The sequence below is a fragment of the Brachycentrus maculatus genome, unplaced genomic scaffold (genome assembly GCF_059751285.1).
Source record: "Brachycentrus maculatus isolate JH-2025_06_01 unplaced genomic scaffold, ASM5975128v1 h1tg000055l, whole genome shotgun sequence".
Taxonomy (NCBI): Eukaryota; Metazoa; Arthropoda; class Insecta; order Trichoptera; family Brachycentridae; genus Brachycentrus; species Brachycentrus maculatus.
The window spans coordinates 3,138,086-3,164,887 of record NW_028280809.1 but is presented as its reverse complement, the minus strand read 5'-3'; the positions used below and the strand labels follow the sequence as shown (position 1 = coordinate 3,164,887).

General features: G+C 32.8%; 1 protein-coding gene across 10 annotated transcripts in view; it reads right to left on the bottom strand.

Annotated features, from left to right (window-relative positions):
• Window positions 1-13,113: 13,113 nt before the first annotated feature.
• Window positions 13,114-26,802, bottom strand: part of pyd (zonula occludens-like protein polychaetoid) — a 157,359-nt gene continuing 143,670 nt past the window's right edge. For 6 of the 10 annotated variants that reach the window (XM_088278134.1, XM_088278135.1, XM_088278130.1 and 3 more), the window contains 6 exons: window positions 26,300-26,474; window positions 23,964-24,092; window positions 22,935-23,037; window positions 22,146-22,221; window positions 17,302-20,126; window positions 13,114-15,736 (listed from right to left, as the gene is read on the bottom strand). In XM_088278134.1, coding sequence (XP_088134260.1) covers window positions 15,513-15,736; window positions 17,302-20,126; window positions 22,146-22,221; window positions 22,935-23,037; window positions 23,964-24,092; window positions 26,300-26,474 — 3,532 coding nt within the window. In that variant the 3' untranslated portion in view covers window positions 13,114-15,512. The remainder of the gene's footprint in view (window positions 15,737-17,301; window positions 20,127-22,145; window positions 22,222-22,934; window positions 23,038-23,963; window positions 24,093-26,299; window positions 26,475-26,802) is intronic. The other 4 variants (XM_088278139.1, XM_088278141.1, XM_088278133.1 and 1 more) reach the window with 3 other exon arrangements.

The following is a 26,802-nucleotide window of genomic DNA, read 5'->3' as shown; positions in this document are numbered from 1 at the left end:
TCTGTGTAACAGGGGGAGTTTCACTTACATTTTAGCATTTTAATGCCATCTGTTGGATTTTATGTTTAACACGTGGTAAATATTAAAAATATTCTGAGTGTTTTCAAATATTTGTGTATAAGATTTCATGAAGATTTTTGTAAACAATAAAACTTGCTGATTTCTACCATAAACGTCGCTGACGAAGTAATATACAGTAGATCTTTTCAATTGGTGCATGAATACTTCTGAAAATTTTAGTGGCGCTGGTTGTTTTATCAATAAAATAAAATAAATCAAAGTGGATGTTGAGGTCACCATAAAAAAAAATTGAGGTAAATATTGAAGCTTCCATATATCGCTCACTCCTTTCAACAACGTCATATATAAAAAAAAAAAACTTGATTTTTCAGGAGACCGTTTTTAAAGTTTAAAAATATAATGCATTGTATTAAAAATAAATATCAAGCCACTTATTGATTTTTTACTGTGCAACAGATCTTTTTAGGTAAAACCTGAATGTTTTTTCTCCATTTAAAAAATATTTAGAATATTTAAAAAAATATTAAACAATACATTTTCTTTAAAATGCAAAAACAATACTTTTTGCCCTGTACCGGGTAAATATTAAGTTAAAAGTATGCCGCTTTTGCTGGGATATAGTACATTTTCTGGGCATTCCGGAAACATGCATAACTGAAAAATTACGATTTTTTATATATGACGTTGTTGAAAGGAGTGAGCGATATGCCTTACGGATATAACTAGTGTTTGAGTACATTTAAAAAAATATAATATACATTTTTAAGGTTAGAAATGCGTCGAGAACTAACGGGTTAAAGGAAAATGTCTCGTACCAAGATTGGAAAATTTACTGAAATGTAGATACTGTATTATTAGGGTCTCACCTGTTAAACGATTTCTACTACAAATTGCTCGGTACGGAAAGAAATCGTATTGAATATTTTATGGATGATAAATTATCGTCGTCGCTGTCATTTTCGCTCATTCAATATATTTTTATTGCGGAATAAAAAACTCGAAAGGGGTCTAATAAAAACAGATGTATAATTTTGCACGATCAATTTATTTTTTTTTTATTTAAGGGGATATTCGCAAACACAGAATTCATTTCAATGGAGACCACCAGGGAGGTCACATGTTTGTTTACGCCCGATTTTATTAAATAATGTAAATTGGATATTTTTTGTTTTTAAGAATGTAATAAAGAAAAAATATTTAAACTTTTTTTTGAACTTCTCACCTTTCAAAAACTATTTTCTTTTCAAAACCATATCATTATTTTGAAGAAAAACTTGTTATTTCAGTGTAAAAACGGTGTTTCAAGGAAAAAAACAATAACGTAAAATTTTACCTGGATTTAGAAAAAAATAAGTATCCACTTAACGAATACTGGGCCTTGATCGTAACTGACGATGCATAGGACAACACATTCATTGGAAACGGTTATATATGCATTGCATCTTTTCGCCTCATAAATGGAGGGTATTTTTTATCCTCTATAAATACAAATTTCAGGGAGGTAGGTGATTGTAAATAACCAATTAAATTTGTAGGAAAAGTCAATTGAAAATAGTGTTATTTCAAAAATGACATCACTCTGGAATTTTCCCTCGCCCTTAACCACCCTACCTTCGGGTTATTTTGAGTTTATTCTGTACAAAAAAAAATATCTTTTTTTTCTGCAGAATTATGAATTTTTTTTGCCATAATAGGTGCTTTTAGGACGGAACTGGTGTACTTTTTCGCTAGCGTGTTCCTCTCTCTGTCTCGCATTAAATATTTTTGGCACAGGGTTACTGCAATGGTGCAGAAAAAAACGACGCGTATCACGAACGTTCGTATGTGTAGGGCGGTAAGACGACCATGTAGTAAGTAAAAACATAAAAAGATACATACTCAATGTTCTATATCCACACTATTCGGTACATATAAAAAGACCCTTTTAGTGCATCGGTAATACGTGTAATCCTATGGGATTCGACGTGAAAGAGGAATATATGTTTAGACCTATCCTCTACAGTAAACATTACGACATTTTCAAGCTCCTTCTTGCTCCGAATTTAGGACTGTCATTGTATTCCATTCTTTTTGTGATGTCATTTTAACAAATAAATTGGCGTTTTTTTAAAAGAATTTTCAAAAAATAAAACTCATTACAAACATTTTAATTGATATCTCAACAAAGATAAAATAAACTATCATCCCAACACAGACGAAGAAGAATATGGAAGTCTGGGTATTTACAAGGACGGTCTGTCATAGGCTGGATTAACTTATCACTTTATACACGTTTAACTTTCACCATTTCTACCCACGATTAACAACCAGAATACTCAAATTTTGGAAGTTATATTTATGCTTCGATTGACATCTTCTTGTCAGGGTACTTCTTCGACACCATCTATGGTTGAGTTAAGTAAGATTCTCAACTAGCAGAGACCTTTATGAAATGTATGTAAGATTCTGGGAGAAGACTGAAAACGTGATTAAAAAATTTAATTAACTTTTATTTTGACTACTTATTTATTCACGAAATTTTGATTGTGTCCAAATCTTTGTTCACAAATCAGGGTTTGTATGCAAATTAAACTTGGCTTGTAATCTGTCATTGGCGGGTTTAATTGGTCACTTTATACATTGTGTAACATTCATCGTTCTACCCATGATTGACAACCACATTACTCTAAGTTGGAAAAGTTTTATTTGCGCTTCAATTGAAAAGATCAACTGTATATAACTTTGGTTGAAATAAGTAAGTTTTTCTAGACAGAAACCTTAGTTTCTTGATAAAAATAAAAGTGGAACAAATCCAGAATTTCGCCCTCCAAAAATCTAATTTTTCTTTAAAAACGAAATATGCTCATATCTATATATGAAAGTGAAACAAATCCAGAATTTTGCCCTCAAAAAGTCTCATTATTCTTTCCAAACGAAATATGTTCTTATGTATCCATATATGAAAGTGAAACAAATCCAGAATTTCGCCCTCAAAAAATCTCATTTTTCTTTCCAAACGAAATATGTTAATATCTATATATGAAAGTGAAACAAATCCAAAATTTCGCCCTCAAAAAGTCTCATTTTTCTTTCCAAACGAAATATGTTTATATCTATATATGAAAGTGAAACAAAACCAGAATCTCGCCCTCAAAAAGTCTCATTATTCTTTCCAAACGAAATATGCTCATATCTTTATATGAAAGTGAAACAAATCCAGAATTTCGCCCTCAAAAAGTCTCATTATTCTTTCCAAACGAAATATGTTCATATGTATCTATATATGAAAGTGAAACAAATCCAGAATTTCGCCATCAAAAAATCTCATCATTCTTTCCAAACGACATGAAATATATATCTATAAATGAAAGTGAAACAAATCCAGAATTTCGGCCTCAAAAAGTCTCATTATTCTTTCCAAATGAAATATGCTCATATCTATATATGAAAGTAAAACAAATCCAGAATTTCGCCCTCAAAAAGTCTCTTTATTCTTTCCAAACGAAATATGTTCTTATCTACATATTAACATACTTAGTTTGAAAAGCATAATGAAATTTTTTGAGCGTGAAATTCTGGATATTTTCCATTAACCAGTTTATTTTTTTTAACTACGTAAATACAAGAATTCGGCCAATTTCGTTCTATTTTATATACGAGTGTCAACATTGCGAAAATAAACCGATCAAATTGGCGATAGTGTCGTATAATCGCTCTTAATAAAAACGATCTCGTGCTAAAAAAATACATTTTTCTGTTCGTCCTGTTAGATGTTAGATCGCTCACATCTGGGAGATAGATGGCACCGATGTAGGGTCATAGATTACACAATGGAAGATTGCTTTTACGCAAGGGTCGGAGGCTGATCTTTTATCGAAGACAATCGCTCTTTTCACCCTTTTAAGTCAAATTACTCATATTGGTTTCTGCTTGTCCATGCCATTTCGATCAGTTCCCGGTTTAAAAGACAATTTTTGAGAAACATATTTGTTACATTTTTATTTTCAATCCCAACGAAAATAAACCAAATAAAATTATAAATAAATCAACACTGTCCTTATCATTCATTGTTCACTTTGTATAATACCACTTTTCTTAAAATACTTCTTCAAAAAAAAGATTTTTGTACAAATGTCAACCCGTAATAATTTTATTTTAATGACCCGATGGTGGAATGATTATTTTGAAACCGGTAGTCACAAATAAGTGTTTTTTAAAAGTGTAATTACACAAAGTAAACGATCAATAATAAGGAGAGTGTTATATTACCATACCACAATGCTTTTAATATGCAAAATATAAAAATAAAACACTTGTTTTTTACCATTTGAGATAAGAACACAAATATTTCTCTTTGATTAAAAAAAATAAGACAGACTTTTAAACGAAGCCAAAAAAGGTTGACGATTAACGACGATTAACGATTAACACAAAGGATGTAGAACGTTTAGTCGGTGCAGTACCCTATGTACCACATCGGTTGACTGAAGGTCCAAAGACAAAATAACCATACATTTTTATTTTCAATGTTTTTCATGTAAACAATGTACCACACTACTTATAACTTTGAAAAAAGGGTAAATGTAAAAAAAAAATTCATGTTGATCTATTATTTTGTATTTTTTTGGGATCTAAATTTCTAAAGGTGTAGTATTTGTAAGTAAAGAGTTTACAGTGAAAAAAATAATTCATAAATAGCACGTTTTGATGCCTCTTATATAACGAAGATTTTGGCATGTACTTAAAAAAGTACGTATGTTTTTGCCTAGAATTTTCATTCATGAATTATATGAAATTATAATGACTTTCAACATTCACTCATAAGCAGGTATAGGCTATAAAACTTATAAAGTTGAAGCCTAAGTAGGGCCATGATAAGCAGTGTTGCATAAGTCGTAGCTAGATTTCAGAATCACTTAATTTTATATTATAAACCCTTATCCGCACCAAATGGTGCATAGGGCACTGCTTCATATAAACGCAGTGTTATCTTGATCGTTTACACATGAAGGAAAGGTGATCAGCCCTCCGCTTCAGGTACCAGTCCAGGGTAATATTAAATAAATATTGCAGTGAAAAAATCACTTATATTTATTATACCCCCCCTGGGAATCGAACCCGGGACCTCCAGAACGGTAACCGAGCGTGCTGACCATTACACTACGGAGGCGGACAATTCAAATAAAAATGTGATTAAACAAAATATTTTAATTTATACGTTTCATTATATTAAAAAAATGAACCAAACATATTGTATAGTGAATTTAAAAAAAAACAACTAACCTAACCTAACATTACCCGGCCAGTGTTAGGACGATATAGGTATACATGAGTAAACTGAACATTCCATTTTGAGTGTGTCCAAATACTTGTTCAAAATGTTATAAATAAATTATATGGTCAAATTATAAGCTTAAACAATAAAAATGGCAATGATATTTTCTGGCGTTTCTCATGTGTGTGATTATAAGCCAGGATTCGGACCTCACATACTAATGAAAGAATTTCTGTTCAATAAAAAGCTTCTTTTAATCTCACCAATAGGTGTCTCTTATAATAATAATAATAATAATAAAACCCTTATCCACACCCCAATGGTGCATAGGGTACTGCGTCATATAAACGCAGTGTTATCTTGATCGTTTTACACATGAAGGAAAAGTGATCAGCCCTCCGCTTCAGGTACCAGTCTAGGGTAATATTAAATAAATATTACAGTGAAAAAATCACTTATATTTATTTTACCCCCCTTGGGAATCGAACCCGGGACCTCCAGAACGGTAGCCGAGCATGCAGACCATTACACTACGGAGGCAGAATAGTGAAGTTTTAGTCTCTAGTGAAGTTTTAGTGATTGAAGAATAATGTTTCAAAATTCGTTAATATATATAGAACTTCCAAGAATTTGAGTAGTGTGGTTGTCAACAATGAGTAGAATTGTTGAATGTTATACGTGTGTAAAGTGATCACTTAAACTAGCCTATGACGGTCGTCAGCCCCGTAAATGCCCAGACTTCCATATTCTTCTTCATCTTTGATGAGATGTCAAATAATAATATGCAAATTCCAATTTATTTTTGTCAATTTTCAAACATTACCCAACAGAATTGGGTAATGCTAAGTTGACCCGGATAAACCTGGGTTCGCTTCGTATTCTAGCATTACCCGTAACATAAATACTTTTAATGGCGGTCTGGCGCATTATCCGACCATTGACCGAGTCCAGAAACTGACAATGGGTGAATTAAGGCCTTCATCCGAGAATGCCGACAACTCGTAACCTGTGGGAACATCTCCATACCGCTAGTCTCCTGGGATGAATTATTCACTAGATATACGGGATCGGTATATTATTACCATATACCACGCTAAGGTATAACGTACTCGTGTAGATAAACGTAGGTATGTACGTGAACCTCTCCCATTTCCTGTTAAACCAAACAAAGACAATAGTTAGTTTTAATTTGTACCAGAAGATGAAAACATCTGTAAGTTTTCGAAACCAGTCGTATATATAAATAAACCTCATTAAAGTGGTGTATTCAAGTGTTTAATTTTAATAAAACAAACAAAGACAATCCATGTAAGCCATGTAGACCACGCGTTGCTGTGGTAGGGGTACAGTCTGGTTAAATGAAAAAAAAAGCACACATTTGTAATATGTTTAATTTCACAATGTTTTTGGGCATATAATATTTAAATAGTTATTAAAAAGCACTCTGTCCGCCACGAGCAAGGATTAAGTATTGCAAATGTTTATGTTACATTCAACAGATGGCGCTGCCATTGCGGTCAAATAAACTATTTGACGTAGAAAATAACTTGACATTTTTATGTACTCGCATGATAAAACACTTGTGTATTTGAACGCAACGTTGTGTCATAACATCAATGCAATCAATTAGTTAATTTAAAAGATTTAAGATTTTGTACAAACTATTTTTTATGTGTTGTTTATCGATAAATTAAAAATTTAACTCAAATTTGAATGTTGTTTGGTCATATTTCTATGACCTTGCTCTATCTATAGTTTTTTTTTTAAGCGTGATAAACAGCATTATTTGCGAACGATGTTTTTCTTTCGGTATCAATTTTTCGTTGGTTATTTATTTTCGCCTCAAAGTATTTTTTCTCCTTATAAATAAGGTTGTCAAGAGTGCCTACCTACCTCCTTTCGCTTGTCATCCGATTATAGATTACGCTGAAAATGGCGTATCGCCAACGTGACGCCATCGCATACACACCACCTACCTACTGACAATTTGAATAATGTCCAAATAATGGCAACACTAATATATACATATAGTAGGGGTGAAAAATAAGCTGAATGAAAAATCATTTTGTAAATATATGTACAAAAATAAACAACATTTTGAGAGTGTCCAAATAGTTTTTGGTTGTTTTTGGTTCTCAAAATGTTGTTAATAAATTAAGTGGTCAAATTATAAGCTTAAACAATAAAATTAAAATTATATATTTATATATATATATATATATATATATATATATATATATATATATATATATATATATATATATATATATATATATATATATATATATATATATATATATATATATATATATATATATATATATATATATATATATATATATATATATATATATATATATATATATATATATATATATATATATATATATATATATATATATATATATATATATATATATATATATATATAAACGGTTTAAATATAAATGAATATTGACTTAACCAAACTGCTTGAAATGTAAATAACTGAGGTCTTTCCCGTATTAAAATATTTCGTTCTTCATGTAATATTTAATATATTGTTTGACTCGATTTCGACCCGTCTATTTTGGTGGCAATAGTATAGTCCACAGCAGTGACTCCCAAAGTGTGAGTTTGTTTTCGTCGAATGCCCCCAAGTCTGAATTCCATATCTTAATATGGATTCTTACTAAAGAACAGTCAATAATCTTTAAGGTCGGTTTAGGCGAATAAGTCAAATTATTGAGTGCAGAAGAACCATAACTATCCGGACTTCGATCTGATGGACCGATCAAAATAATATAAAATAAATTATGAATTTTCTGACTTGCACGAAGCGAATTGCATATATGCAATTCGCTTACGTAAACAACGGTAAACCGTTGTTTACGTACAAGACGCATAACTGGATTCCAAATGATTTTGAGTGATGAAGAAATAATTAAATATGTAAATATCTGCCCCAGAAGAACAAGGCAAGACTAAGAGATTTGTGAGGATGAAGATATTTTTTCTGCACATTCTGAAGCCTTTCAGTGTTTAGATGTCGCTACGAAGCGGTTTGAAAGGCGAGAAGGGAGTAACTCAGGACATTTCATAAAAAAGTATTCGCGATTTGGCAGCTTCGAAAATTCCAGGTGGCTCGAAGCAGAAATTAATAATTGATTTTATAAGTCAAAAATAATTCAATATTGGAGCTATTCGTATATCTAGACTAATCTTTCCTTGTGAATTGTGATTTTTTAATTGTCCGGATTTTCCTTTCCTGGACTATCTTCATCCCCAACTAATCAGAGTTCTACTGTATTATACATCAATCATTAAATAAGAATAAATATTATAGATACAAATACAACATCAAAATAAATTAAGATTTATGTCGTTCAATGAAGTATATTATGTAACTTGCATAAATTACAAGCTATGGAAATGATATCAAAGCTCTGAATATTCATTTTGTAAATCGGGCCACTACAGACTGCTGGCTACTGGTTAAGGACTATAAGCATACCTCTATATGAAAGCTTCAATGGTCAATTAGTGCAAGTCCACGAGAGATAAAATATATTTAATTTGGTTTTCTCTAAATGTATTAATGTAGAAGTACATATAAAAAGTATATTAATAAATGTGTTCTGAGCACAATAAACACCATTTTAAAATAAGAAATTTAATGAATTGATATTATATTTTTACTAGGGTGATATATCTTGTAGATATTCGGCCACTCATTAAATATTATTATATATACTTTGAGACAGCCGCCTTATATTCTACTAATTTATTCTACTTCCATTAATTTTTATTGTATCTTCCAATAATATTTTGACAAAAATTCACATCTTATTTGAATTACTTTAAAAGCATTCAGATTTTCTCTAATTAAATGAGTAAACACATTATTCTCTAAAATCATTAAACGATCATGATTTTCATGAGCGACCATTAAAATATTGGATTTTTTCGTGTTCAAACCAATTGACAGTCTGGTGATACGATTTATTTTAATCCAGAGGTATGAGTAACTGTTACTTTTTCGGCTACCTGTTCAATGTGATATTCGTTACCTTTTCTCGGTTTATATTTTTTTCTAGTTTAATTTTAAATGTATAATTGTCAAATGTTTTAAGAACTGGAAATACGCTATACGCAACTGAATGTTTACAATTAAATTACGACTCCGTTAGAGAGTTATTATTATTTATTCCATTAAATAACAGTTTTTTTGTAATTCGATAGCCCATTTATATTAACTGAAAGATAGTTAAATTTTACCATATTTATATTAGGCGTCAAGTCCATTCATAAAAGACTTACACTGACTGATTTCTGAACCCTCCATATAATGTTACGTCAGGAATAATGTAACATTTCACGACAGGAATATTTGCATAATATTTGCGGAAGCGGACACACTGTCAAAGCTTTAGCCTGGCTGGTAATGTTCATTACAAATCTGTACTGAAAACACAAGGGGATATAAAATATTGCACGATTTGCCAAAGCAAAGTTATTATTGCTACAACTTCTACGAGGGGTGAACGGTAAAGAAGGAGGCGATTTCAAATCTGAATATTATCTGATTCATTTATTAAATTTTGAGTGTCTGATTTCATCAAAATACTTGACATTATTATCAAACCCATAGGGACATTTTATATTAATACGGTAATGGGTTATATTTTACTCCGGAGAAATATCGGATTTAACACATCACAGAATTTTTGAGATTCTTTATGCATTTACCATGTGGTATAAAAATAATTTCATTTATAATTTTCATTTACATTTTCATTTTCATTTACATTCATTTTCAAACCTATCAGCGAAAGCAAAACTGGCAGTCCTGGTTCCCACCTTAATGAATGGAAGTGAAACATGGATTGAGCAAAAGAAGGATGAAAGTAGACTAAATGCAGTCGAAATGCGATCTCTCAGAAGAATGTGCGACAAAACGATGTATGATAGATGTTCGAATAGTGAAATAAGGAAGGAATACAAAGCTGAGATAAGCATTATCGATAAAATTAAGAAAGGTGTGTTGAGATGTTTTGGACATGTAGAACGAATGGGTGAGGAAAGAACGGTAAAACAAATTTAGGAGGCGAATGTAATTGGAAAAAGGAGCAGAGGAAGACCGAGAAAAACTTGGCACGATCAGGTATGCCAAATACTTGAAAGCGGTCAGGTTAGGAGTCGAAATGTATGAGGAGATGCATGAACGTGGAAGAGGCGAAGAATATTTGCAAAGATAGAGTGGTGTGGCATTCTATTCTCTTTGCCTACCCCTGCGGGGAAGCGGCGTGATGGTTAGTTAGTTAGTTTTATAATTTTCATTTGCGAAATTCTCTTATAGCTTTCCAGATTTCTGAAATGTTCAAACGCTGTACCGGAATGCCTCCAGCGTACATACAGTACAGTAATTTTACTCACAAAGCAATTATCCTTAATAATCCTTCAAAGTCAATTACTTTTTTATTTTTAGTCATCTATACTCAAATTTAGTTTTTACCGGGAATTTTGTTTGAAAACCGAGACTGTCTCGATCAAACCTGGACGTCTGGCAAGCCCACTTACAGCGATAGAATGGATAGAATATTTTAGTAAGTTGGCAACATTGCATCATTCGATATATGGATGGTTTTGGAAAGTTGGTAATGCTGTTAATGGCGTCGCAAGCGTCGTAGCCGGTCGTAGCGCCGCAAATTTCGTGATATCGATTTTTCGATTCATGTCCTCGAAGCAATTGTCATCACGAATTATTAATTTTGCTTTAAATTGAATTATAGATAGTTATTATTAATATTTCTGTGATGAATTTTACTTTAGAGGGTAAGTATTTTCTATTTCATTTAAAATTTGATTAAAATGAAAGGCAATATGAGTTAAAATAGGTTTTGAAAAACCAAGTTTTTTTTTCCTTTAAAATTTTTGAATGCAGACAGCTTTTTGTATCCAAGCTGATTTTTCAATATTGTATGGCGTCAATTCTTTGGAATATAATGATATAATATTGAATACCGCATATTACAACAATTTTAATTTATTTCAGAACGTATGTGCTCTCTTTCAAAATTCGAATTATTTCAAGAATGGCCGAAATATACGAAGGAAGAAATTCTCATGTAATGGATTTCATTATGCAAAAAAATACGGATAAAAATTTAAAGTTTTTTTGTTAAAATTCTCTGAAAAGTGGGCTGCAGTCGATATGAAGATGGACCGTTTTTATATATATTTTAATGCTTTTGATTTTACTTAATGGCATTCATCAATTATTATAAAATTATGATGAATAAAAATTTATATTTTGTATGAATGCATTTTATTATCAACCTTAAGTCACATTTTTGGCCCTAAATGGTTTTTTTATAGAGGATATACATATATCGTAGTCGTACAGGGGAAAGTGACCAACTAACAAAACGTAAAATGTTCAGGACAGCCATTTGTCACTTTTGCTTGGCAAGAAAATGAACATCAATGCAGTTAGTCATTTTTAACAAGTCAATATATTATACTTCCAAGTTTAAATCGCTTTGGGATTTTTTTAAGGGCAATATCAAGCTAGTAAGATATCAAATAGTCAATGATCACGTTTTTGTAAAAAATGCACTTGGTCACTTTCTCCTGTATGACTACGATATGACAGTATGCAAAATTCATTAACTAAAAAAGGTTTTTTTCCTGTTTATATTTTTTAATGAATACTGAAGGGGTTAAATACATTTTTAATTTCGTACTTAAGTTTTTTTTTCATAAAATAGTTCATCAAAACTTCTAAATTATCAAACAATGCGTTTCAGGTATGCCAATACCAAAGCGGTCAGGTTAGGAGTCGAAACAATCAGCGGGTATGTATGAGGAGATGAATGAACGTGGAAGAGGCGAAGAATGTTTGCAAAGACATTCTATTCTCTCTGCCTACCCCTGCGAGCAGCGGCGTGATGGTTAGTTAATTTTAGTTAAATTATCAAACAGTGTGTAATTGTTTAACAAAATATTATTCATCAAAATTAAAAGAATAAAATGTTTTTGTCCTTATTCTGGGTGAATCACCGCGTTGAAAAAAATACTATCCTTTTATATTAGTCTCACAAATGCATAATTTTTAGGCTTGTTAATTAGCGTCAACAGAAATATAAATTCACTGTATTTTGGATTATTCATTAAAGACAAAAACATTTAATGTGCTCCCTTTAGGCTTGTATTAGTGCCGCAGAGACATTACTTTGCTGCCTTTAGGCTAGTAAATAAATGCCAGAGGCATTACTTTGTTGCCTTTAGGGCGCCTGTCCACTACCCGGAATTCCGTGTAATTTTACCGTCCGGCACGTCAGTTAGCGTTTTAAAACGACGATTAGCTTGTGCTTTTGTCCATCTTTCTTCGGATCGGTGCGTGAACACGTTGTGCGTAAATTCGATCACGCTAAACTGTCATAGTCGTTTTCATTTTTCGAAACTGGACTGCCGGACGGCGAAATCCCGTATAGTGGACAAACGCCCTTAGGCTTATAAATAAATGCCACAGAGGAATTACTTTGCTGCCTTTATGTTAATAAATGCCAGAGGCATGACTTTGCTGCCTTTAGTCTGATACAATACCACAGAATGTGTTTATTATTATATATCATCTTGTGTTTTTATATAATATATAAATAAACGTCTCATCGCAGGTTCAGCGTGGGGAGGCATTAATGAAAAATGTATTTCAAAGGTGCCTTTTAGCTTTTGATAGCTGTCATAAAGGCACAAAGTCGCTCTACGGCAAGTGACTTGTAAATTGCAAGCAAAAAAAAACATTTTTATTTTAAAATGTCAATTTGGGGATTTTTATGAAATAAAATTCTATGCTATGCAGTAAATATTTATTTTCATATAATAAAGAAACAATTTACCTATACAATATTTCAACTTATCAATATAAATGTTTTGAAAGAAGGCCTCATCGTTATATTAAAACTACATAATAAAATAAACAGGTTCTAATTGAGATTCTTCTTAGAGTATTAAAATAAAGTAAAATCTAAAACAAAATACCTCTAAAAATTACTTAAGTATTGTCATCAATTTAAATTGGTGGTTTCAAATTCGAAAGTACATATCTAAATAGAAATTTTAAAACTCCGATGTAGGATGCATCGCTTTTTAAACAAAAAATATTATTATTGGTAAAAGATATAAAAATTACTAATATACATGATAATAATATGTATCTACAGTAGTAAAATTATAACAGCTATATCAAAATATAAACTGCACTCTTTTTTAATGTTACATTAAAGTATCTTTCATACGATAAGGCACTTAGTTTAAAAAATGAAGAAAAAAACATAATTTTACATTTAGTCTTGAATATTTTAACAATTATTGATAAGAAAATACAATTTATATATGTATACATTTGTATAAAACATTTATGATTGAATATAGCATACAATGATAAAAAATTGCCGCTATTTTCTATATGGAAGAAAAAATATAAATTGAATAAAATAACTCTTAAAATGAATAAAATAAGACATCAATTATACCAAACGTGTTGTAAATATTTTCAGTCTTCAGGACAATAAGTATAAATATTTATATGTTGAAATTTCATAAAAAAGTATACATATAATATGGCTCTTGGGACATTGGAGGTCTAGGGGTCAAATCCTTAACCTTCAGAATGCCTATTGTCAAATACAGGATGCATGATCTAAGCTGAAAACATCTTTCGATTGTGAATAAAATGAAGACCTCAAAGCATGAATGTGGTATTAGGGTTAATTTCGTTTGCTCATTAAAATGACCTCTAATTGCTTAAAAAATGGCCACAATCAAATGTTAAATAAAGTTATTGGAATATTCTTTAAAGACTAAATCAAAAAATTACAGCATGAATATTGTTTAAAGTAACATACAAGCTTATCTTCGGAAGAAAAAAAACACAGAAAATAAATGTATCTTTATTTTTTTTACACATTTGCTGTTGTTTGAAATTTTGCTAATTCAACATCTTAACTTTTGATATGCACATGTTTTCACACAGTGTTATTTTTATTTACGTCTTCAATAAATATGCTATAAATGCATTTATTATACTATAAAAATACATTACAAACAAATTTACAATTATGTGTATAAAATATTGACTCTAAGTTCACTAATTTTTAATTTTAATAAAATATATACAGTAAATATTTCTAGACTTAATTTATTTTCAAACAAATTACATTTTAAAATCACATTTTTATTTCACGATAAAAGGCACATAATTATTACAATAACAGATATAAAATACTTCTGATATAGAACTACTTTAAGGCATTATTTTTACAATAACTAATATGGTAAATGCGACAAAATATTGATATGCAAGTCTTGGTATTTATAGATAGGTATTTATAGATAGAGCAATGTATTTCTTCTTATTTCTTAGTAGAAAAATACAATAAAACTAGTTAAAACTACACAATTTTATTAAAACAATAATTTTTAGTGTCCTCGTAAACTTATAATTTTTTTTAGCAAATACAGTATTTCAATTTATGGTATAGTTTATACTATAAAACATTACATAATAGTTGCATTATTAGGTCAAAATATCTAGATGGTTTTTCCTAGTAATGTGATGATTTTAAGACAACAAAAAAATGATGACAATATGACATGCGTTTATATATGGCGTTTGACATTTAAAAAATGTAAACTATTTATTTTGTACATAGTAGAAACATTTTTGAACCAATCTCAAAATGCGAAAAGTAAAACTGGCAAAATTTAAATGCCATAATTACAGATTTGCAATCTTGTCTGCCAATTTTAATAGGTGCTTTTTCCCATTAAAAATATTTTTTTATATAATTGTGATGAAAAATTCAAAATTATGTTGGTAATTCCGTGTTTGTGAACAAGTATTTGAACACACCCAAATGTTGTGAATCCAGTATTAACTTTTCAGACGCATCAGAAAAACAAAGTTAGATTACCCATTATATGTTTCATTTAAATCAAAAGTAAACAGTGACCTAGAAAATCTACTTTGGTATTTGATTTGGAAAACATGAAATTACAAACGGATAATGTCTAACGAATTTGGCCACACTGACTCATACAAGATTACAGATCTGCAATGCGGATATGTTGTGACCATTGGCAAATAAATTGGCCTGGTACTATGGCGGGGTGGCTTCTAAGCTGGGAGTGGACTTTGCTAGGAGTGGTCTATTATGCTAGAAGTGGTCCGCTATGCTAGGAATGGTCCACTATGCTAGAAGTGGTCTACTTTGACCGCGACGGTGTTGAGGGTCGTGGTGGCAGGCAGCAGGATGTTGTCCCAGGAGGGGGAGGGTCCGGGTTCGGTATCTGTGGCGTTCAGTGTCAGTCCCAGGGAGGGCAGCGTGTTGGCACAATGCGGCAGGCGCAGCGTCACCGGCCGCGCAAACCCTAGTCCTTGAGGCCCGCACATTACTAATGGAGACAGCAACGCTTCACCTGAATAATATAAACATTCTTTAACTGGTGTATTAAAATTATGCGTTACAATCGTGCAACTTCAAATTATACATTTAAAAAAAATGTAATTCGTGATAAAGGTAAACCAAAAATAATTTTATTTAATCACAACTAATTTATGTTACTCAGAGCAACAGCACTAAACTAATAAACGTCATTTTTGGTCAATAACTGTACAAAAAAATGTTTATCCCATGATTTTTATTGTTTGTTTAACACACTTTGAACAAAGGTATTTCTACCCGTTCGGTTGATTGATGCTTAAGGACGGGAAGGGTAGTTTAACCTTCTGCGCCGGCTTCATTTCAAATGTTTTAATAAGAATATTATGTACCAATCTCTTTGTTAAGGTCTAAACTACATGAACATAATTATCGAATCCCGTCACCAGCAGTCCGCAGATGTAAAAAAAAATATCCCTTTTGAAATGTGTTAATGCCAAAAACTATCCAAATCATGAAAATAAAGTAGTCAATAACATTATGAGGTATTTGATGAGGAAAATTTTGTAAAAATTACGCTGTATTCGGGAAAATAACATAGGCAACAGACCATTTAAAAACACGCATTGTGTTGGTAATTAAAAAATAGAAACGCGAACAACATCAAAATAATATCTGCTATATTTTTGGTTAACCTTTACAGACATACTAATAACATACATAATAACTAGCAGTATTACAGTGGAAACATATGCAAAATTTCAAATCCTACCGTTTTTGTTAGCGTGTTAATATATAGTATACAAAGATGTCAGTAGAAACTGTATGGTTGCAATTTCTGCTTGAAATATCTTGATTGTACATATAATGAGACACACATTAATATAATTACATATTATTGTTCAAACTGAGCACCACAGCTTATCATCACTATGGAGGTGACAAACTGGAATAATTTTAGCAAATAAATTTTGGTAAATTAGAAAAGTAGTATAAGAGTTTAATTTTTGTAATCAAACCGAAAGACATTTTTAAAAGACAATATCAAAGCATGCTTTCACATCTTGAATTCACACCAGAAATCTTGAATTAGAGAATATATAGACGAAGTAACTGCTAGACATTGCATTGTGTTCATTTTTTATTGACACTGAAAAAAAAACAAGTCAAACTATGAAGTATTATTATCTAAAATTAAATAAAACATTTATATGCTAATGCATAATATAATTCTAGTTTATTGACAATATTATCAATAGACTAGCTGGAAGGTATATTGAAAAGTTATGTGAATAATAGATGTTTGACATTTTGTTACAAATAGCTTACAAACACCTTGTTAAAAGCTTCAATACTACAAGATCACCATCTACAAAACTACACATTACTACAAATTTCAACAACTAAAAGCGTGCATGAAGGAAATGTAGGCATTCAATACTTATCACATGCATTAACTCAGAAGTTTCTATGTGCTTTTGTGTTCTAGAATAATGTCCAACCACTGCTAAATAGTGGAACTACTTCTCCATGCAACTTGCTCAACAACTGTGCGCAACAACATGGTGCATTTTCATTCCGATTCAATGGATTTCTATTTACCCTTGTCCATATCAATGGGCGGGCCGGGCGTGCTTTGGTTGTGTCTCGGGTCGGACACGGTAAAGTAAATCTTCTGCTTCACTCCGGGCAAGATGGCGTCGGGAGGAATCAGCAGAGATACGCCCCAAGCTCTGTCTTCCAGAACTCCCCCGTCGCTGTCAAATATCCCCCAAGTGGTGCACGGGCCATCGGGAGCCCCGATCTTCCCTTTCTGTCCCACAGCCAACAAATCCGTATCTAGTACCAGAGGTCCCGGAACTACTGTCGTGTCGTGACCTTCCCCGCTGCTGTTTGCGAAGTTTGCGGATCTATTGTTACACTTGAAAACGGGAGTCGTATCGTCACCTCTGTTCACATCTTGCGATGCGTAAGGCGTACTTTGTGGCTTACACTCGAATTGCATACTACATTCTGATTCGTAATGTGTTTCCATGGAAGTAGCAGATGCGAAGTTAGATGCTTCTTTTCGCTCAATATCCTGAGAGACAAATTTGACTTTTGGAGGCAATCTAGATTGGTACATCGGTTCACCCTTGAGAATACTCGTTTCGTACACGAGATTACTTCGCTTCTCTTGATCTGTCTGCGAGCTATTTCTCAATGAGTCAAAATCTATACCCAAAGCGCTAGTATTTTGTTGTAACGCTTCTTTTTTCGATTGATAAAGGGATTCTCGCCTCGATAAGTGGGCTACATCGCTTAAATCATAAGGACTACGTCTAGAATCCGTATCGTTTCTCGTGTAAGTATTTTGTTCTTTAATTTCATTTTGAGATTCGTATATTATGGTTTCTTTTAAATCTCTTTTGGTCACGTATATCGGGTCACTAGAAGTACCTTCCATCATAGCTTCAATTTTTGATTGATATATTTTTTCTTTTTTGGCTTGATTGCGTAACCTGATCACTTCAAACCTGTCCTCCGAAGGTGGTTTGTGAAATTCTTTACTAGCGAGTAAGGCTGCCTTTTGTGAAAGAATCTCCTGTTTAGTTACATAGGGACTTTCCAAAGGCGACACGAGGTCGGAGCAAGGATGAACAGTTGAAGAGAGATCTTCACAAATACACGAGTTTGGTTCCGAGACTGAGTTATGCGTTTTATCTGAGTTATTAGTATCTTTCAGCGGCTTGACGTGTAATTCTGGAGTATAAGTGCGTTCTGAAGAGCATTTGCTCTGATCTACTGCACCTTGCGAGTTGTCACCGATACGCAAAGTGGCCAAATTATTAACAAAAGAAAATTCATCACGAGATTTGTTGTTATCGTTATCCACAATATGGCTGTCTTGCTTTGCACCGTAAGGACTTTCGCAACAAGGATTACCACATGTTTCTCGAGAACAACTCATATTATCAGAACGAGGTCTAAAATAATTTTTGTCATCCTTAGAACAATGCGAAGACTCTGAGCCTCTTCTTTGTTTGCGAAGCTCGATACTTGCGGAGTGAGAGCTCTCCGCAGAGAGCCTGCGTTGGGCTATTACCTCGTGACAGGGATTATTCGATGGTAGCCTCTCTCTTGTGATTTGTTCTCTTGTGCCATAAGGGTTTTCAGAATATTTTCTCTGTCTGAGAACTTCACTTCGGCTTTGATAGGGGCTTTCTGGCATACGGTATCTCATGATCTCATCTTTAGTAGTGTAAGGACTCTCTGAGTGAGCACGTTGCTGGAGAAGTTCAGCTTTAGTCGAGTAAGGTGATTCAGAGCTCATCCTTTGCTTCAGCATTTCCTCTTTAGTTCCGTATGGATTTTCACCCCCCAATCTTTGCCTAAGCATTTCCTCCTTCGTGCTGTAAGAATTTTGTAATCTCTGTCTCATAAGTTCACTCCTCGAAGCGTATGGAGTTTCTGAAGATGAGCGATTGATCATTCCGTACGGGCTGTCTCTCAATCTCTGCTGACAGCAATCTTGTCTAGATGCGTATGCGCTTTCCCTTTGCCTCTGCATTTCACTTCTAGAACTGTACGGACTCTCGTATGTTTTGTGAACAGTTTCTTGCCTATTACTGTATTCTGATTGGCGCAATCGACTCTGTTCGTGTATCACTTCTTGCCTAGAGGAATAGGGGCATTGAGTTTGCTGTTTGAGCACCTCCTGTCTGGAAGCGTACATGGACTCGCTGTTAACTTCCGATCTTGTCGCGTAAGTTCTTTCCGGCTTGGGTACTACTCCGTATACAGCTTCATTTTTAGTCTGAAAAATTGGTTCCGAAGGGTTCCTCATATCCTTTCCAGGATAATAAGGTTCGTGTTTTATTTCCATCTTGCGTTGGTAAAGAGGATCTATCGCCGTAATCATATTAAAGGATTTGTACTGGTAATCATAAACTCCGCGTCTATTATATTCAATCAAAGAATTTTGCCTTCTAAGATTAGGTTTTATTCTCGGTTCAGTTTCAATATCACATAAAGAGTTTTGTCTGCGAAGGTGAAGTGTTTCAGTAGGATTGGGTACAGAATCTATCATCGTAGGATTTATTCTGTTCCTATCAGTAAATGAGGACTGTCTTTTCAGTATAGGTTTTAGAGGCATTTTATTTTCGCAGGACGAATTGCTTCGAAACAGCCCCCTGGGCTTGTTAATAATGCCCAGGTTTATACTGACACTCCCGAGGTCTGACGTCTCCCTTCGTAACACAGTCGGTCTCGATTTGTTATGCAAATCATTTTCACACACAGAATGGTGCTTGGAAACCTTCTTAGATTTAGATCTGAATAAGTCTATGGTGATACTCCTAAGGAAAGAGGCCCTTTTAGACAGTTTCTTGCCGGATTTAGGTGCGGTAGTGGGTTCATGTTCAATATTCTCGTTCACTTGGTCAGGGCTAAGGAGGATTCCCAAACAAAACAGACATTTGAGAAACACTACACAATATTAAATGGGTTTGGCGCATGATAACAATTGCTATGAACTGTAGTAAATATAATTTGTTAGCTAACAGTGTTCATCAAAAGTATGATATTTAAGATATATTAAAAGATTAGAATATGTGATTGGTAACTTTGTTTTTGTGAAGCACTTATTAATGACACATATATTTATCCCTGTTAGCGACAATGAAGCGAATCTTGTATTGAATTTCATTGATTTAAAAGACTTTTTTCATCTGAAACATTGATATATCGACATGTTAAGGAAAGTCAGATCGCCAGAAATGTCACTTAAAAAGAGAGCAATTTGAGTTTATAATGGCTTTATAATGCACAATAATAAAATGGAAAATAAAATGCCAGATAAAGACTGACATTTTGGCCACCCTTATAGAGTGGTCTTTAAGGAACTGCATTGTACTAAAATTGTGTAATGTAAAAGAGTGAAATACGATACATTGTTATTTGAACGTAAATTACATAATTTAACCTATAAAACGTGTATAACAAATAATGTGACAGTGACTGTGAAAATCTGAGTTCATATTTAATTTCCCAGATGTTTAAAATTGAATATAATTAATGATTTCTTTCTTTAATATTCTTCATATTTAGAAACATATTTGGGATATTGCAATGTCTGTTTTTATAATAAAATTAATCAAGACAGTCTATTTTATTTTTTATTGCATATTTGTATTTTTAACACTACTTATGGTAGAATCATGCAGTTCTATTTCTGGAGATCTGGTTTTATTTGTCCGACATGTTGATATATTTAAACATTACATCCCCAAATTTACACATAAAACATAATTAAATCAAAAGATAATGAGTGGTTAAGTAGATGTACTCGTAACATGAGTGCCACTGTAAGAATAATATTTAAAATGAACCACAGATGCTTTTGATCGAATCAGTTTAGACATGTAAAGATATATATGCACTAAGATGCAGACACATCAGCCAAAACCCGCTCGAGATAAGAGTGCAATTGTGTTATAAAAACCACCAAGTGAAGTCCAATATGAGGAATGTTCCCGACACAGGGTGACAGTAGCAATGTGATATATTACACTATGTAGTACAAGTATGACAGGACCGTATGTTACAGCGAGCCTGAAGCCTTAACTAAAGCGGTCCCATATGGTAGGTTAGTTTTAAGCAATCAGTGTTTGCATGTTAGAGCAACTGGGACTAATGTCTAACAAAAATTAATAAGCATGCAACATATAAATATTAGGTTCATAGATAAATTAAGTACAGCTTATGATGATCTTCCTTTTTTTCTCAATCTAAGTGAAACAACATATTTTTGACAGTTAATCTCTTATAGACGAAATATTGGGTCCACGAATCTGTCAAACATATATATTTTTCATTCAGAACTTTTAATTTAAAAATAGTGACATCTGTGGACCTTTTTGCATAGATTGTTCAAGTTTTTTTTACAGTTTTCTGTAATATCAACTACAGAATTTAAATTTTAACCAAAATCTATTTGTTTTGTCAAAACTGATGGTTGAAGATTACTAAAAATCCAGTATCAATTTTATCACATTTGACGGGGTGAATCTGTTATAATTTTTCCAAATTACTCATATTTCATACTAATTATTTTATACATATTCATATATGATCGCTGTATACTTTGGTTTCAAAATAAAAAATCATGTATGTTGACTGCAGTATTTACATATCAATTCATTTTTCCACTTACAGCTTGTAGAAAATTTGTATTTGTTCGACTAACGTGTCAAACATCATAAACCATAACTATTTTCCTGTCAACCTAATACATGTAGATCACTTCAAAAGGTATTTCAGTTAATTATCCAATAATCTTCTTATCATATAATAACCTATAATCTTCACATAATGTGGTGAAAAAAAATATCAGTTTTTAAATAAATGACTTGATTGATACTTTATACAGAATAAAAGGACCGAAAATATTTTAAAATATGACTAACCTGATATTGTGCATGTGTTGAGGCTTTTTGTAGAGCTCAAAAGCTGAACCCCTTTGTTCACGACTTCCAGCTAAATCTACAAAACAAACAATCATATATTAATAAATAATTTTTAGGCTTTAAAATAGAAAATATATCTACTTCTTCTACTTCTAACTCTGCACTCAATGGTACATAGGGCACTGCGTTGAATAGAAGCATTGCATAGTGATGTCTTTTGATTGTTAAATACATGAAAGAAAAGCGAACAGCTCTGCGCTTCAGGTACTGGGGTAATATTACAGTAGTGAAAATCTGCACTACAATGGTTAAATGAATACATATTATATGATTTTTTTTTTAATTACTTAACATCCAAGTGACTCTGAAATCTAGCTACAGCTTATGCAATACCGCTTATCATGACCCTACTCAGGCTTTAACTTTTTAAGTTTCATAGCCTTTGCCTACTCATGGGTGGATTTACTCTTTATGCTTAAAGTTACTATAATTTGTAATACATGAGTGAAAAATCTAGGCAAAAACACTCGCTATTATGTGAAAAATCCCTTACATTCACACGAAATAGGAAAGAAAAGGGGGGGGGGATATTAGATAGGAATGGAGATTAAAAGCAATATCTAGGGCACTCGAAATCGCAAACCCGTAAACAAACTCTACGGTCTGATGTCATAAATCACATGACACAAAGACATGACACAAATCACAACCTCGTTTGACAGTTCACAAGTTGGTGCAAGATATCGTCTACTACTGAAATAACTTTGTAAAATAAATAAGACAACTTACCTATAACATGAGAGTTGTTAGCGTGAGGGAGTCCTCGCATGTGTGGAGGAGGGCCCGCATAAGGAGGGGCTTGTGGTGGACCTTGGCCTCCATACATACTTTGCTGCAGAAAAAAGGCATTTGGTAAGTCTATTTTTTCATCGCACATTCGCTATTTGTATATTTTTTTAATGTTAGGTATCCAAAGGACATTTGTACACTACACGGAATTTTACCGTCCGGCACTTCAGTTAGTGTGGTAAAACGATGATTGGCTTGGATTGGCTTGTGCTTTTGTCCATCTTTCTTCGGATCGATGCTCTTGATCGGTGCGTAAACACGTTGCGCGTAAATTCGATCACGCTAAACTGTCATAGTCGCTTTTGTTTTTCAAAACCAGACTGCCGGACGGTGAAATTCCGTGTAATGCACAAGCTCACAAAAGGTCCTTAAATGTACTTTTTATTACTATGAATAGTAGTAGTAGTACATAATACAAAAAGTGACTCTATATAAGTCAATCTATATAATTTCTTCTTCTTCTAACCCTTATCCGCACCCAGTGGTGCATAGGGAACTGCATTGTATAGAAGCAGTGTTATCTTGATCGTTAAATACTCAAAGGAAAGGTGATCAGCCTTCCCCTTCAGGTACCAGTCTAGAGTCATTTTTTAAATTAAATATTAGACTGAAAAATCACTAATATTTATTTTGACCCTCTTGGTAATCGAACCCGGGACCTTAAGCATGGTAGCCTAGCGAGCTAACCACTACACTATGGAGGCGGACAGTATAATTCAGACCTAAATTAATTTAAATGGTGAAAAACTCTGTGAGTTTGTGAATTTGCTTAAAAAATTATATTGAAATGCTGAAACATTAACAATATTGAAATGCTTTTGACGGTCGTCAGCCCTGTAAATGCCCAGACTTCCATATACTTCTTCATCTTTAATGAGATGAGTATTTGTCACAATGAAATATAAGATAATCTCAGTCTTTCATAGTTCAATAAGATTACAATTGAACGATTGAGGATCAAATTATTACCTGATGTGGATGATAGGAATGGGGATGTGTTTGTTGGGGTGGCTGCCATCCTCTGGCAGGGGGAGCCCCCCATCCATTTTGTCCTCCAGGAGGGGCTCCGTGCATACTGCGACCATTCATTTCCATGCTCTAAAAAAAAATTAAGAAAACATCTATGAAATTATTCTTATCAAAACACTTGTAGCGTAAATGCAATGAGTATTATCTCATCAGGGTTGTACCATTGTATTTTTTTATTTTTTTTTAATAAAGAGAAATATTTGGATATTATTTTTTGACATCTCATCAAAGATTCTACCCATTATTGACAACCACAATACTCAAATTCTTGGAAGATCTATATATATATGAACCAATTTTGAAACCTTATTCTTGAATCACTAGAGATATCTAAAAGTGAGACGAAAAGAATGCCCAGACTTCCATATTCTTCTTCATCTTTGATGAGATGTCAAAAAAATAATATGAAAATTACTTCTGTAATTGGAGATAATCCAGATTTTGTGAACAGATATTTTGACACACTCAAAATGTTGTAAAGAAATATTTGTGTTTTTTTTTAGTATTTACACAAATATTTCAATTTCATACTATGTATTTCTGTGAGCCTAAGCGGCGCATTATTAGAAAAAGGTATCAAATTGTAGTAGTAGTAATAGGTAGAGTGGGTTCAAACCGAGAACCTCTGACTCAAGAGTCTGCGACACTAACCACGGGACCACAACCCGACACTTTCGTATTCATATTTGTATTTCATCCTTCTCTCCCTTTCCCTTTCTACCAGTGACAGCAAAATTGTTCTATACTGATTCAAATAACAGGGTATGTGCCTCTAACTAGATGTGGAACAGATCTGATATGCAATTGAATTTTTAAAAAATTTAATCTTCATAGCATTTTTTTACTATGTATGTATATGGAAACCTCACTGGGCACAGCCCGAGTGCAGCACAGCACTTGAGTCCATAATATTAATTAATAAGGTCAGAGTTGTGATTCCAATGAAGTATGAATCATATCCAAGATTTGAACCTGTATCAGATGAGCGCTTTTGTGGGGATATACTTGCTGCCACAACACTATTTGGAATATTGAGGTTCTAACCCCAATAATAAAAAATGCCAATAATTAAAGACAAACCTAAATTTGCCATGAATCAAAATTTATGATGATTCTGTTTATTTTTTGACATCTCATCAAAGATGAAGAAGAATATGGAAGTCTGGGCATTTACGGGGCTTACGACCGTCATAGGTTCATATATATAGAACTTCCAAGAATTTGAGTAGTGTGGTTGTCAATAATGGGTAGAATTGGTGAATGTTACACGTGTGTAAAGTGATCACTTAAACCAGCCTATGACGGTCGTAAGCCCCGTAAATGCCCAGACTTCCATATTCTTCTTCATCTTTGATGAGATGTCAAAAAATAATATGAAAATAACTCCTGTAATTGGAGATAATCCAGATTTTGTGAACAAGTATTTGGACACACTCAAAATGTTGTAAATGATTCTGTTTCAGACATTTGTTGAAATTTTCATTTTAAACCAAGTTGAACCGTCATAGAGTAACATATGTTTGTTAAATATTAAAATCAAACACTGATTTTTAGAGTCTGCTAAGTTGCAGATTTTATTTAAATAAACATAAAAATGAAAAAAATTGTTGCGACAACTGTTTCGCTTTGTTAGTTCATTATCAAGCTACAATAGTTTGATAATGGCCTAACAAGGCAAAACAATTGTCATGATGAATTTTTATATTTTTATATTTATCTTTAAAAAAATATATATATGTACATACAACTTGGCCCTAAAAATTAGTTTTAATATTTAAAATATAAATTATGGAGTTCAACAAATTAAACTTCTAATCAATAAATACATATCGCTCACTCCTTTCAAGAATGTCATAAATCAAAAATCGACAATTTTCAGTTGTGCATGTTTTCGAAATGCCCAGAAAATGTACTATATCCCAGCAAAAGCGGCATATTTTTACCTTAATATTTACCCGCTACAGGGCAGAAAGTGTTGTATTTGTATTTTGAAGAAAAGTATTGTTTAATTATTTTTTCAAATATACTAAATATTTTTCTAATGGAGAAAAAACTTTACCTTTTAACTAAAAAGATCTGTTGCATAGTAAAAAGTTCAATTCGTGGGTTGATATTTATTTTTAATACATTGTATTATATTTTTAAACTTTAAAAACGTTCTCCTGAAAAATCTAGTTTTTTTATTTATGATGTTCTTGAAAGGAGTGAGCGATATGTCAAATACAATAAATATATTCATCAAATTTGTCTGCAACAATTACAAATTGGCAGCTTACCCCATTCCCAACGCTGTAGCTCTTAGCGTGGTGTGGTGTAGTGGCCGGTGGAGTAGCCTCGTTGGGTGGAGGTCGGTAGTGTTTGGGCTTGGGGGGTGGTACGGGTTTGTACAGCCCGGCTCCTCCCGCCTTACCCACACTTCCGCCCACATACTCGGTGCTGTTGCGATTGCTACTGTAATACAAAAAAAAACATTGATATAATTCTTCTTCTTTGAGTGCCTTGAGACAAGAGTCTTCTTCTTAATGTCAAAGGTTACAATGGAGGCCTTCCAATCCTATGCTACACTGAATAGCTAGCTCCTGGACTTCTTCAAATCTAGTCCAGTTGCATACATTTCTAAATCAAAATATATGCACATATATGTGTTTCTGGGTTCGAACCCACTCTACCACAATTTGATACCGTAGAACGGGGCTACTTGAACTTTGATGTGTTCCTTGAGCCCAATACAAAAAAATATTTAGATCTGTATATGGTCTACAATAATAAATGTATCGAC